The sequence below is a fragment of the Mytilus galloprovincialis genome, chromosome 1 (assembly GCF_965363235.1).
Source record: "Mytilus galloprovincialis chromosome 1, xbMytGall1.hap1.1, whole genome shotgun sequence".
NCBI classification, from domain to species: Eukaryota; Metazoa; Mollusca; class Bivalvia; order Mytilida; family Mytilidae; genus Mytilus; species Mytilus galloprovincialis.
In genome coordinates, this window is record NC_134838.1 from 52,633,460 (window position 1) to 52,646,181 (window position 12,722).

The following is a 12,722-nucleotide window of genomic DNA, read 5'->3' on the forward strand; positions in this document are numbered from 1 at the left end:
AATTCAAAGAACAACCACCTCTTTCTCCTGTTCCTATCCCACTGTCCAATACTCAAGATCCACAGAAGTTTCTTCTTCTGTCAACAGAAGTAGAGACTCTTTTGACAAAGAGGGCAGTGGAGGAAGTCCCTGTATCTTCAATAGATCCAGGTTTCTATTCTCGTCTCTTCCTTGTATCAAAGAAGACCGGAGGAATGAGACCGGTCATAGGTTTGTCTATCCTCAACTCTTATATGATTATTCCCCATTTTAAAATGGAGACGAATCGTTCAATAAGAGCTTCTATTCTTCCAGGGATGTTGACAACATCCCTGGATCTGACAGACGCGTATTTTCACGTTCCAGTTTGCCATTCATACCGCAAGTTCCTTCGGTTTGTTTTGAACAAAAGGGTTTACCAATTCAGGGCTCTCCCTTTTGGTCTGTCAACTGCACCACTATCCTTTACCAAACTCATGCAGGTAGCAATTGCTCACCTTCATTCACAGGCTATTCAGATTCATTCTTACCTGGACAACTCACTGATCAAGGAACTTTCTCCCGAGAAACTCTATCTCAATACCGATGTAGTCATCAGATTGTTTCTCTCTCTGGGGTTTCTCATTTTTTTGGAAAAAGTCGGACCTCATTCCGTCTCAGGACTTTATTTTCCTAGGCGAACATTACCTTACTCGTCGGGGCATAGTTCGACCTCCTCAGGAAAAGTTTCAGAATCTTTGTTCAAAAATTCGTCTGTTTCTATCTCAAAAAACAGTTACTGCTCGCCAGTTTTCACAACTGATAGGTCTTTTGAATTCACTAGCGGATGTTGTTCCACTTGGTCGCCTGCACATTCGACCTCTTCAATTTTATCTACATCAACATTGGCTCCCAGCTACACAGGATTGGGAATTTCCAGTTCCAATCATTCATCAGGAATTGTTTCCTCATTTGGTTTGGTGGACTTCTCAAGCAAACGTTTTGAGAGGCCAACTTTTGTCCTCTCAAGTTCCAAATCAGACTCTTGTTCACAGATGCCTCCAACCTCGGTCGGGGAGCTTATCTGGAAGGTCTTTCAGTGTCAGGAGTGTGGACACTAGATCTTTTGAAGGAACACATCAACATACTAGAAATGAAGGCAGTTCTTCTTGCACTGTCTCATTTTCAGTCCCTACTGCAGAACAAATCTCTGGTTCTAGCAACGGACAACACCACTGTGGTGGCTTATTTGCGAAACCAAGGGGGAACTCATTGTTACGAGCTGTATCTTTTAGCAAGAGAAATCCTCCTTCTTTGCAATCACCTTTATCTACAGATTGTAGTTCGTCATGTCCCAGGGAAACTCAATGTGTTAGCAGATGCTCTGTCAAGAACACTTACCCCAGTCAATACAGAGTGGGAACTTCTCCAATCAGTATTTCAGGCAATAACACTTCAGTGGGGGTCTCCTCATGTAGACCTGTTTGCAACAAGCCTCAATTACAAAGTTCAAGTGTTCATGTCTCCTGTACCAGATCCGAAAGCTTACACAGTAGATTGCATGAGTGTTCCTTGGGACGGGATGTTCGCTTACGCCTTCCCACCGTTCAGATTTCTGTCACAAGTTCTTCGGAAGATCTCAGCAGAGCAAGGGTTGATCATTCTTATTGCTCCAGCTTGGCCCAAACAAGCCTGGTTTCCAGATCTTCTTCATCTGTCTTGTGCTCGTCCACTGGTTCTACCAGTACGACCCAATCTTCTGTCCCAGTTCAAGGGCAAGATACTTCATCCCAATCCAGAGAAGCTGTTCGCCAGGAGAGAGGTTTTTCTGAATGCGCAGCCAGACATCTCTCCAGAGCAGTTAGAGAATCCACTAACATCTTCTATGATGCCAAGTGGACTATCTTCAGTAGTTGGTGTAGTGAGAAGGAAATTGATCCTTTCCAAATTTCTGTACAACAACTAGCAGACTTTCTGATCCACCTTTTTGAAGAGAAAGGATTATCTCCCTCTACTATTAAAGGCTATAGATCAGCTATTTCTAGGACGGTTCAACTGTCTGGAGGTCCAGACTTTGGTAATAATGATTTCATTTCTCATTTAGTTAAGAATTTCACTCTTGAACGCCCTAGACAGAGAGTTTTAATCCTGTCTTGGAATTTGAGTGTTGTTTTATCAGCTTTAAAAACCCATCCTTTTGAACCTACTGAAAAGGTTGAAATCAAGTTTTTATCGTATAAGTGTTGTTTCCTTCTTGCCTTGGCCTCTGGTAGAAGAAGAAGTGAAATTCATGCTTTTTCCACTGCTGATAACTGCCTTCGTTTTAATAGGGATAAGTCATCTTTTACCCTATTAACGGATTTAGCTTTTTTAGCCAAAAATCAAATTCCGGGTAGAGGTTCAGAACCGATAGTGATTCCAGCCCTTCCTGATGATTCAAGTTCTAAAGTACTCTGTCCTATCTGAGTCTTACTTTTATATCTTCAGAGAACTTGAAGTCTCCGCACCTCCTCAAATTCCAGGTTATTTATTCCTATTAACAAAGGAAAACAAGATTTGTCTACGTATTTATTGACATAAAATTGTACATTTTTAAAGTAAAATGAGATTTTATTAAATAAATACTTACCATCATAAATTAAAGGTCCCTCCCAACCTCCCCTTCATCCCCTGTTTTTTTATGGCTTCTTGCTTACGTTAGGAAACTAAATGGATGATATAAAGGCATGGTTATACGGGCACTGCTTGGTCATCCCTCTTCTCATTGGATGATATTTTTATTTGGGGTTTTCCGCCTGTCAGACTTGCGCAGATGGATGTACTCAGAATTTATGATGGTAAGTATTTATTTAATTAAAGTCTCATTTTACTTTAAAGATGTACAATTTCATGGGTACAGGGGTAACACAAATTTAAGTGTTCATTAAATTACAAAGGACAAGGATTATATGCAGGCTTTGCCAAAACCAAAAATTAAATATCCATAAAAATTCAAGTTTTCCTCAAACCATGAAAGTTGGTACCCACGAAAATAAATGAATTCATGGAATGTTGCTATTAATTTGAATTAAATTCACACACAATATTTACTATATATTGCAGGCATGAGTTAATATACACATGGAAAAAAGTATTGCAACACCTTGTTTTTTTTAAATTTGAAAAATCAGCCTCTTTTTTTTTGATGGAATATAATGAAATATGTGTATATTATTATTGAAACATAGTTCACGATAACATTGGAATTGAAACGAACAAAAAATGTTTAAAAAAAAAATGATTTATATAACCACAATTTTAATTACAAAATGAAGTGTTTTTTGTACAAAAAAACGCATTTGACAAGTTTCACTGTAGTCGAACTTTACAATGTCAGACATTTCAAAATTAATCTTCAGATGACTGTTCACATCATGGTTGATCGTTATACGCCAAAGAATTAGTACTTTGTGCGCAGCCTCCATTCAAACGGATAACCGCATCTTAACGTCTTCTGATTCCAGCCATAAATCGACTAATTTGTTGCTAAGGTAGCAGCAACCATTTCTGATGAAGGGAATTGTTTATTTCATGTTGTGTTTGAATTGGGGTGTCCTTTCGCTCACTTTCCGCCCAATAGTGTCCCATATAAGCTCAATATGGTTCAAAGCCGGGCTACGATCGGACCAAGGAAGATGAACCAAATTCCATTTGAACATTGGATCTTCCTCCACGATGCTAATTTCCAACTTTGGCGAGCTCTGCACTACATTGGATACGGAAAACTGTAAGTCTGCTCGTTAGCAAAGGTCTCCGAAATGGTATTATCGCACGGTAACCAGTAGCGATGAGTTAATCTCGAACAGTTCTTGTTAAAAGGCTCTTGTATGGCCACCACTCTCATTTTAGGATTGTCTTGTATGCAATGGGTTTCCTTCTGACCAACCTTCATTATGCTTGATTTTCTCTAGCAAATGGTATAGGGGGTCTTCATTATCTCGGAAGGTATTTTACAGCGTTTATTGCCTGATTTTTATTCTCAAAACGACTTTAGTGGAATGGTGATGACCAACAATGCGTGCAGTTGTTACAGCGATATCCCTGCTTCTCTTATGCTGATAATCTGCCATCTTGCTGCAGTTAAGAGTTGTCAAGGACCCATTATAAGGTGTCAATCACATAATTTTAAAAACTTGGTTATTTAAAGTGCTGAAAACAATGAGGATCAAAACATCTTTTTTGCTGTTAACGGGTACAGTAGCTGCATGTGCAGATAAAAACTTATCGAGTCGATATTTATTGATTAAACTCAGGTGTTACTTAAATAATGTTTAACTAGTTCTATTTTACCAAATTATATCACAAAAAAATAATGAGTGTTTTTTTTAATTCAATTTCAATTTGGTGTTGCAATACTTTTTTCCAGGTGTATATATGATTAACCTTAATTTCAGGTTAACCAAGGCAAACTACCACAGATACCAGATTTAGCTGATGTCACAAGTAGAATTCTAAGTGAATGTCAAGATTTTATGAGAATGCAGGAGGTAAGTATTAATGGTTACATGTTAAGATAATTAGGCAAACATTTAATTTAACATGTATACCTCTTAGAAATGTAAGAAGCATTAATCCCTATATCATGTTGTTAATTTAGTACTTTAATTTTCTCTCAAATTTTAAAGTTTTAATGCTTATCTGAAATTCATTTCTTTAAAAATACAATTTTTGGCCATGTCACTTGAAAGAACATCATTTTAGTTTGTTAAGAATATTTTACTGACTTGCTTACCTTGATGCTAGTATGTTAATTTCATTGAGTTCTCTTTTTAGCTTGGGGCAAGTGAGATTTTCTCATCACTTTGCGTCTGTCGTCCGTCGTTGTCGTCCATCGTTGTAAACTTTTACAAAAATCTTTTCCTCTGAAACTACTGAGCCAAATTTAACCAAACTTGGCCACAATCATGGCTAATGGCTAAAAACAGAACATAGAGGGTAAAATGTAGATTTTGGCTAAAATCTCTGAAACCAAAGCATTTAGAGCAAATCTGACTGGGTAAAATTGATTATCAGGTCAAGATCTATTTGCTCTAAAAATTTCAGATGAATCCGAGAACCTGTTGTTGGGTTGCTGCCCCTAAATTGGTAATTTTAAGGAAATTTTGCTGTTTTTGGTTATTACCTTGAATATTATTATAGATAGAGGTAAACTGAGAACAGCAATAATGTTCAGCAAAGAAAGATCTACAAATAAGTCAACATGATCATAATGGTCAATTGACCCCTTAAGGAGTTATTGCCCTTTATAGTCAATTTTAAACAATTTTTGTAAAAAATTTTAATCTTTTACAAAAATCTTCTCCTCTGAAACTACAAGGCCGTATTTAACCAAAACTTGGCCACAATCATCTTTAGGGAATCTAAAAAATGTGTCTGTTGACCCAGCCAGCCAACCAAGATGGCCTCCATGGGTAAAAAAGAACATAGGGGTAAAATATAGATTTTAGCTTATAACTCTGAAACCAAAGCATTTAGAGCTAATCTGACAGATCTACTAATCAGTGGAATGACCAAAATGGTCAGTTGACCCCTTCTGGAGTTATTGCCCTTTATAGTCTATTTTACCAATTTTTCTTAATCTTTTACAAAAATCTTCTACTCTGAAACTACTAAGACAAAATGTAATCAAACTTGTCCACAATCGTCATAAAAGTATCTAGTTTGAAAAAATGTGTGTGATCACCCTGCCCGCAAACCAAGATGGCAGACATGGCTAAAAATAGTACATAGGGTAAAATGCATTTTTTGGTTTATATCTCTGAAACTGAAGTATTTAGAGCAAATCTGACTGGTGGCAAAAATGTTCAACAGATTTAGATATATCTGCCCTGAAAATTTCAGACAAATCCGACAACTAGTTGTTTGGTTGCTGCCCCTGAGTTAGTAATTTTATGGAAATTTTGCAGTTTATTGCTATTATCTTAGATATTATTATAGTATCTAATGATATTGTATACTATAAATTATGATTTTAACCTTATTTTACATGATTTCCAAAGCATCAGTAAATACAGGTGAGCGACACGTTTCTGTATTCAAGTAATACTTAAACTTTATACAATTGTTTTTGTATAGGATGAATGTAGTTTTGTGAGCCTTAGAGATGTGGAGAGAGTTTTAGAAGTGATGGCATGGTTTTACAGACAGACAGAAGAAGGAGGGATATTGTTTGATGAGGATGAGGATGCTGATCAAGATGAGGATTATGAGCAAATTGAGGTTAAAATTTTTAACTCAAACCCTTTTGTTCAATCACAAAAAAATGCCATGTCTTCAACAGCTGATTATAATAAAGGTTTACACAATGCTTAGTTATGCATATCAAAGTTTCCTGACAACCACTCAGATTGTCTGCAAAGAAGGTGGACATATTTTTTATGTATCAAAAACTATATTTGATTTTTAGATTGGAATTAATTTTACTGTTGATAACATGCACACTTCATTAATAGAATCGTTGATAAAAGAATATTGTGCTGTCCTGCAGATTTAGTTTACCTGCCCTTTTGTAATTGAGAATTACAACAATGCATATTTCTACTTACATGGAGGGCAATTGATTTGTTATACATTGATCTGTTGTTTTTTGTCGAGCCTGCAACTTTTGTTGCAGAAAGCTCGACATAGGGATAGTGATCCGGCGGCGGCGACGGCGGTGTTAGCTAACTTCTTAAAAACTTTATATTTTAGAAGGTGGAAGTCCTGGATGCTTTATACTTTGTATATAGATGCGTCATGTTACGAAGTTTCTCTCAGTCCCATGTCCAATGTCCTTGACCTCATTTTCATGGTTCAGTGACTACTTGAAAAAAAAAGTGAAAATTTTTTGTAATGTTAAATTCTCTCTTATTATAAGCAATAGGATAACTATATTTGGTATGTGCGTACGTTGCAAGGTCCTCATGCCCGTCAGACAGTTTTCACTTGACCTCGACCTCATTTCATGGATCAGTGAACAAGGTTAAGTTTTGGTGGTCAAGTCCATATCTCAGATACTATAAGCTATAGGTCTTGTATATTCGGTGTATGGAAGGATTGTAAGGTGTACATGTCCAACCGGCAGGTGTCATCTGACCTTGACCTCATTTTCATGGTTCAGTGGTTATTGTTAAGTTTTTGTGTTTTGGTCTGTTTTTCTTATACTATATGCAATAGGTCTTCTATATTTGGTGTATGGAAGGATTGTAAGGTGTACATGTCTAGCTGGCAGGTGTCATCTGACCTTGACCTCATTTTCATGGTTCAGTGGTTATTGTTAAGTTTTTGTGTTTTGATCTGTATTTCTTATACTATATGCAATAGGTCTTCTATATTTGGTGTATGGAAGGATTGTAAGGTGTACATGTCTAGCTGGCAGGTGTCATCTGACCTTGACCTCATTTTCATGGTTCAGTGGTCAAAGTTAAATTTTTGAGTTTTGGTCTTTTTTCTAATACTATATGCAATATGTTAACTATATTTGGTGTATGGAAATATTTTACGATCTATATATTAGTTGTGCAGGTTTTATTTGACCTTGACCTCATTTTCACGGTTCATTGCTCAGTGTTAAGTTTTAATGTTTGGGTCTGTTTTTCTTAAACCATAAGCAGTAGGTCAACTATATTTGTTGTATGAAAGAATTGTTAGCTGTACATGTCTTTCTGAAATGGTTCATCTGACCTTGACCTTAATTTCGTGGTTTATTGGTCAATGTTCGGCTTTCTTGGTTAATGTGAAGTTTATGTGACAGTTGTAATAAAGTTTTATATTTAGGACAATCAAAATACTATCAATGATTAGTAAAGAAGGCGAGACATTTCAGTGTGTGAACTCTTGTAATTAAATTATATACTTTTCTTGAATTGTAGATAACCAGGGCTCTTATTTTAGCATTAGGTGTTTGTTACCAAGCTTGTTTACAAAAGAGACAGGATTTCAGAGATATGATAGCCGATTATTTTGAAGAACCATATCAACTTTTAGATATTGACCAACTTGAAACAGAGCTAATAAGGTTTGTTTATCAAAATAAGAACATGTGGTATGATTGTCAATGAGACAACTCTCCACAAGAGTCCAAATGACACAGAAATTAATAACTATAGGTCACTGTAAGGCCTTCAATTATATTTTATACACATTTTAATCTTCATTGTAGAAATTATTGGTTTTGTTTATAGCTTTTGTTCATTTTTGATATAAAATATAAATGCCAATTTTTTAAAAATTAGACTAACTTGTCAGTTTTTGCAATATAGCACTAAATGTAAAGGTTGAAAGCCTTAATTAAACTTTGTAAAACAAATTCAAAAATGTTGTTATTGATGTCTGACAGTGTAAAGACATATGAGTTATGATATTTGATTTATATTTATTTCACAAATTAATATTAAATTCAGGGGACCAAAAAATTGACCTTACAACCTCCTCCTTTTTAGCTCACGTGGCCCGAAGGGCCAAAGTGAGCTTATGCCATCACTTAACGTCCGTCGTCGTCCGTCGTCTGTCGTCGTAAACTATTTCAAGAATCTTCTCCTCTGAAACTACTAGGCCAAATACTTCCAAACTTTAACTGAATGTTCCTTAGGGTATCTAGTTTATAAATTGTATCCGAAGTTTTGATCTATCAACAAACATGGTCGCCATTGCTAAAAATAGAACATAGGGGTCAAATGCAGTTTTTGGGTTATAACTCAAAAACCGAAGCATTTAGAGAAAATCTGACATGGTGTAAAATTGATTATCAGGTCAAGATCTATCTGCCCTGAAATTTTCAGATGAATCGGACAACCCGTTGTTGGGTTCCTGCCCCTGAATTGGAAATTTTAAGGAAATTTTGCTGTTTTTGGTTATTATCATGAATATTATTATAGGTAGAGATAAACTGTAAACAACAAAAATGATCAGCAAAGTAAGATCTACAAATAAGTGAATATGACCAAAATTGTCAATTGACCCCTTAAGGGGTTATTGTCCTTTAATGACAATTTTTCACAATTTGTTCATCATATTTGCTAACTTTAAAAAATCTTCTCCTCTAAAACTACTCAACCAAATTCAACCAAACTTCATTTGAATGATCAGTAGGGTGTATAAAATAAAGTTTGTATTTTATTTTCTATTTCGTCAAAAAACATGGCCGAAGGCATTGTTTACCAGGTGAGCGATTCAGGCTCTTGAGAGCCTCTTGTTGTTAATTTCATACCTGCCAACTTTTGAAAATGCCCATGGGGGTTTTAGTGCGTGACAACAATTTCAAGGGTTATAATTGTTTGCGACGTATTTTGCGCGTGCTGTTTTGTGGTCTAGAAAAAGTGTCATATTTGTATGATGAGCTTTCAAGCCTTTTTATTAAGTTTATTTGCATGATTCTAGTTATTATATCAGTAGACAAGATGAACATGTAGCTATAAGCCCAGGATTTGTTTTCATGTGTAAGGATATTACATGATTGTTGACTTTTCCAATTTAATATTATGCTCAAAGAAGGTCCCTTATAAGGTTGGGAACAACACCTAGGGTATTCCCTCAATGTAAGGACATTAAAACCCACTTTTTAAGTACAAATGAGCACATACTATTTAAAGAAATCTTTTCCCAAAGAACTATACATCTTATGATCTATCTGGTATTATATGGTCAATTACACATGAACAGGAATTTTGAAGTTTTCTTGGACTTCAACTTCTTTATTATTAAAAAAAAAAGAAAAGTTGTTCCAAATATAAATTATAATGTTTTTTTCCATTTTATTTTTTACAATAGTAAAATGACCCCTTGTCTTGGGCAAGTTCCTCATTTAAGGGATACCCTCATGTGGGGGTTGTTCCAAACCTGTTTGTTTGGTCCTTTTGAAAAATAAAGAATAGTACATTCTACTTTAAATGATTTGGTAATTTAATTGATTACACAAATAACAGATGTTACAGCAAGTGTAATGTCAATAAATTAATGAATAAACTACTATTTATTATCTTTATGGTAGTACTGCATCATTGAATTTTGACAACCAGCCATGCTTTAATTCTTAATCTGTGTAAGAACCTCATTGAATGTGAATAATCACCTGTCATGTTCACGATTTTACAATTCTGACTAACACACAGAGGAATACAACACAAGTTCAAAATCTAGCATGTTAGAATAATCTTGAAAAAAAAAAACGTTTTTGATTGGCTCATTAATTTGATCACGAGAAACACAGAATTCGATTGGCTGAACACGATTGTCTTCCTATGGACAGAGTTCAAAATCGGGAACAATCAAATTTTTCGTGTAGATTTTCACAAAAATTGTGTTTTAGGTGTTTTTATACGATCACAATCTTGCAATTATGACAAAGGGTCAGAATCGTGTAGTACTCGCCTAAATTGTGAAAGTTGGCAGGTATGTAATTTTTGTTCTCTGTTGAATCATGAAATATATTTTGTTCTTTAGGTGCCAAGACAAGTTCTTAGATAGTGTGAAGCTAGCAGACAATATAGCTAGGAACCAAGCTCTGAAAGAGAATGTGTTTATGATGATAGTCTGTATAGAGCTTAGAATTCCATTATTCTTAGTAGGCAAACCTGGTAGTTCTAAATCTCTGGCAAAGACAATTGTAGCAGATGCTATGCAGGGTGACACTGCTCGTAGTCAATTGTTTAAAAAGTACAAACAGGTAGATTTTTTCTGTTAAATTATCGATTAATGTTTTGATGTATATAAGCTTGAAGGTGAATAATGATAGATTTATAAAAGATTTTCCAGACACAACACGCCTGTTTTCATTGTTTTGTTTTTATCCATATTTTTGAATTTACATAGGTTAAGGCGAGCGAGGTGACTAACGAATTTCTTCATAATTTCACATACAAAAATTTTGGTGATGTAAATACACAATATAATTTTAAAATAAAACCCTTTTAGAATGTAAGCTTTTGAAAATAACAACTATGTTTACATTATAACCTTTAGCGACTGCTTAAATATTGAATTTAACATCAAACAAATGGTGTATTTCAGTAAACATTTAAGAAATGATTTTTTATTTGTCTAGGTCCAGATGGTATCCTTTCAATGTAGTCCTTTATCAACACCTGATGGTATCCTAGGAACATTTAGACAATGTGCTCAGTTCCAGAGAAAGAAAGATTTAGACAGATTTGTTTCTGTGGTAGTACTGGATGAGATTGGATTAGCTGAAGATTCTCCCAGAATGCCTCTAAAGGTAATTTTAAATTAAAGGCAGATATTTAGGCCCTGTGTTATGGATTTGCGTATTGGTCTGAATGCACGACCTTCATATCCTTAAAAAAAAAACAGTGTCTACAATTTTTTGTTAAAATTTGTAATTTAAAGTTGTACAATGTGAATTTGATAAATGATAATCTACTGAGAGAACACCACATGTACTCAAATTGCAGAAGGTTTAGAAACAACCCACAAATTAAAATCAACAGAAACCAAGATCTGCCATTAACACTGTATACAATGTATATTTAAGAACATTTTGGAGTGGTTTTATGGTATGGGTATATTTAATGTTTAATTAGTATTGTTACTAGTTTTAGTGTGCTGATAATGTAATAAAATTTATGCTAGTTTTGGTTTATTTTCAGACTCTGCATCCATTGTTGGAAGATGGATGCTCTGGAGATGATGACCTTGAAGAATTTGAATTGAAACAGGTATTTCATATAAAAACGTATGGACATCACAATATGGCAACTAATTACATAACAATTAATTATGAAATAATTATGTCATAATGAAATTCACAATTTGAAAGATTAATCCTTCTTCTTTCTTTTGGAACCTCATTTATAAAATTTAAAGAAAGATGAGTGGAATTACATCAGTTTAAAGATGTCTGATTGGGGATGAAAAATCTTTGTATTGTGCTACCTTAAGTATTAACTGATCAAGGTAATTATATTGAAACCAGGAAAGATGTCTTATATTTGCTCAGAAAAGTTGCCTTATTTTAAAACTGACAGAAGATTTCTAATATTGAAACAGGAGTAAATTCCTCATTTTACCTTCTTGGTTATGTTTTTTTTTTATTAATACATACCTTCGGCTGCTGTGAATGATAAAAAGGAATAATATCAATCAAGATTGTTTTTACTGCAACTGGAGACCAAATACAATTTTTAGTAGGGACACGAAATAAATACTTTTTTAGCCGCTTTATCTTGGTCCATTTCTGGTCTTCATCTCTTAAAAATTATGTTCAGGTCCAAAAAAAAACCCACCATATCGGAACCACAACTTTCTTATTTGTGCTATAGATTTAGATGGACGAAAAGGTTCTTCATACTAAAACTAAAAAAGGTACATCTTATTAAAATTCTTCATATTAAGTGAAAACAGAAAAAAAATTACTTCATATTTCAACTGAAAAAGGTGCCTCATATATTTCTGAAAGCAGCATCTCACTTTAAATCTGTAAAACTTACCTCTTAATAAAACTTAAAAAAGTATCTCATATTAAAACTAAAAAAGGTACCTCATATTTATCTGAGTATGTGCATTAAAACTGAAAAAAGTACCTCTTATTAAATGAGTTGATTGAAAATAGTTTTAAACAAAATTGATAATGTTCCAGACATTTAACACACACACTTTTCAATTGGACCTGAAAAATTCCATCTGTAATAATTTTACCAACTTTCACTTTTGTTACAGACAGAAGAAATGCAAGAGGATGAAGAACCAGAGGATCCAATATATAAAAAGGTAAATATTACAGATGAAAATAT

The 12,722-nt window shown here is 34.4% G+C and overlaps 1 protein-coding gene across 1 annotated transcript in view; it reads left to right on the forward strand.

Annotated features, from left to right (window-relative positions):
* Positions 1–12,722, forward strand: part of LOC143077966 (E3 ubiquitin-protein ligase rnf213-alpha-like) — a 127,388-nt gene that overhangs the window by 53,788 nt on the left and 60,878 nt on the right. The window contains exons 30-36 of the mRNA XM_076253014.1: positions 4,392–4,484; positions 6,073–6,216; positions 7,848–7,993; positions 10,417–10,639; positions 11,018–11,188; positions 11,580–11,648; positions 12,649–12,699. Of these exons, the coding sequence (XP_076109129.1) occupies positions 4,392–4,484; positions 6,073–6,216; positions 7,848–7,993; positions 10,417–10,639; positions 11,018–11,188; positions 11,580–11,648; positions 12,649–12,699 (897 nt within the window). The remainder of the gene's footprint in view (positions 1–4,391; positions 4,485–6,072; positions 6,217–7,847; positions 7,994–10,416; positions 10,640–11,017; positions 11,189–11,579; positions 11,649–12,648; positions 12,700–12,722) is intronic.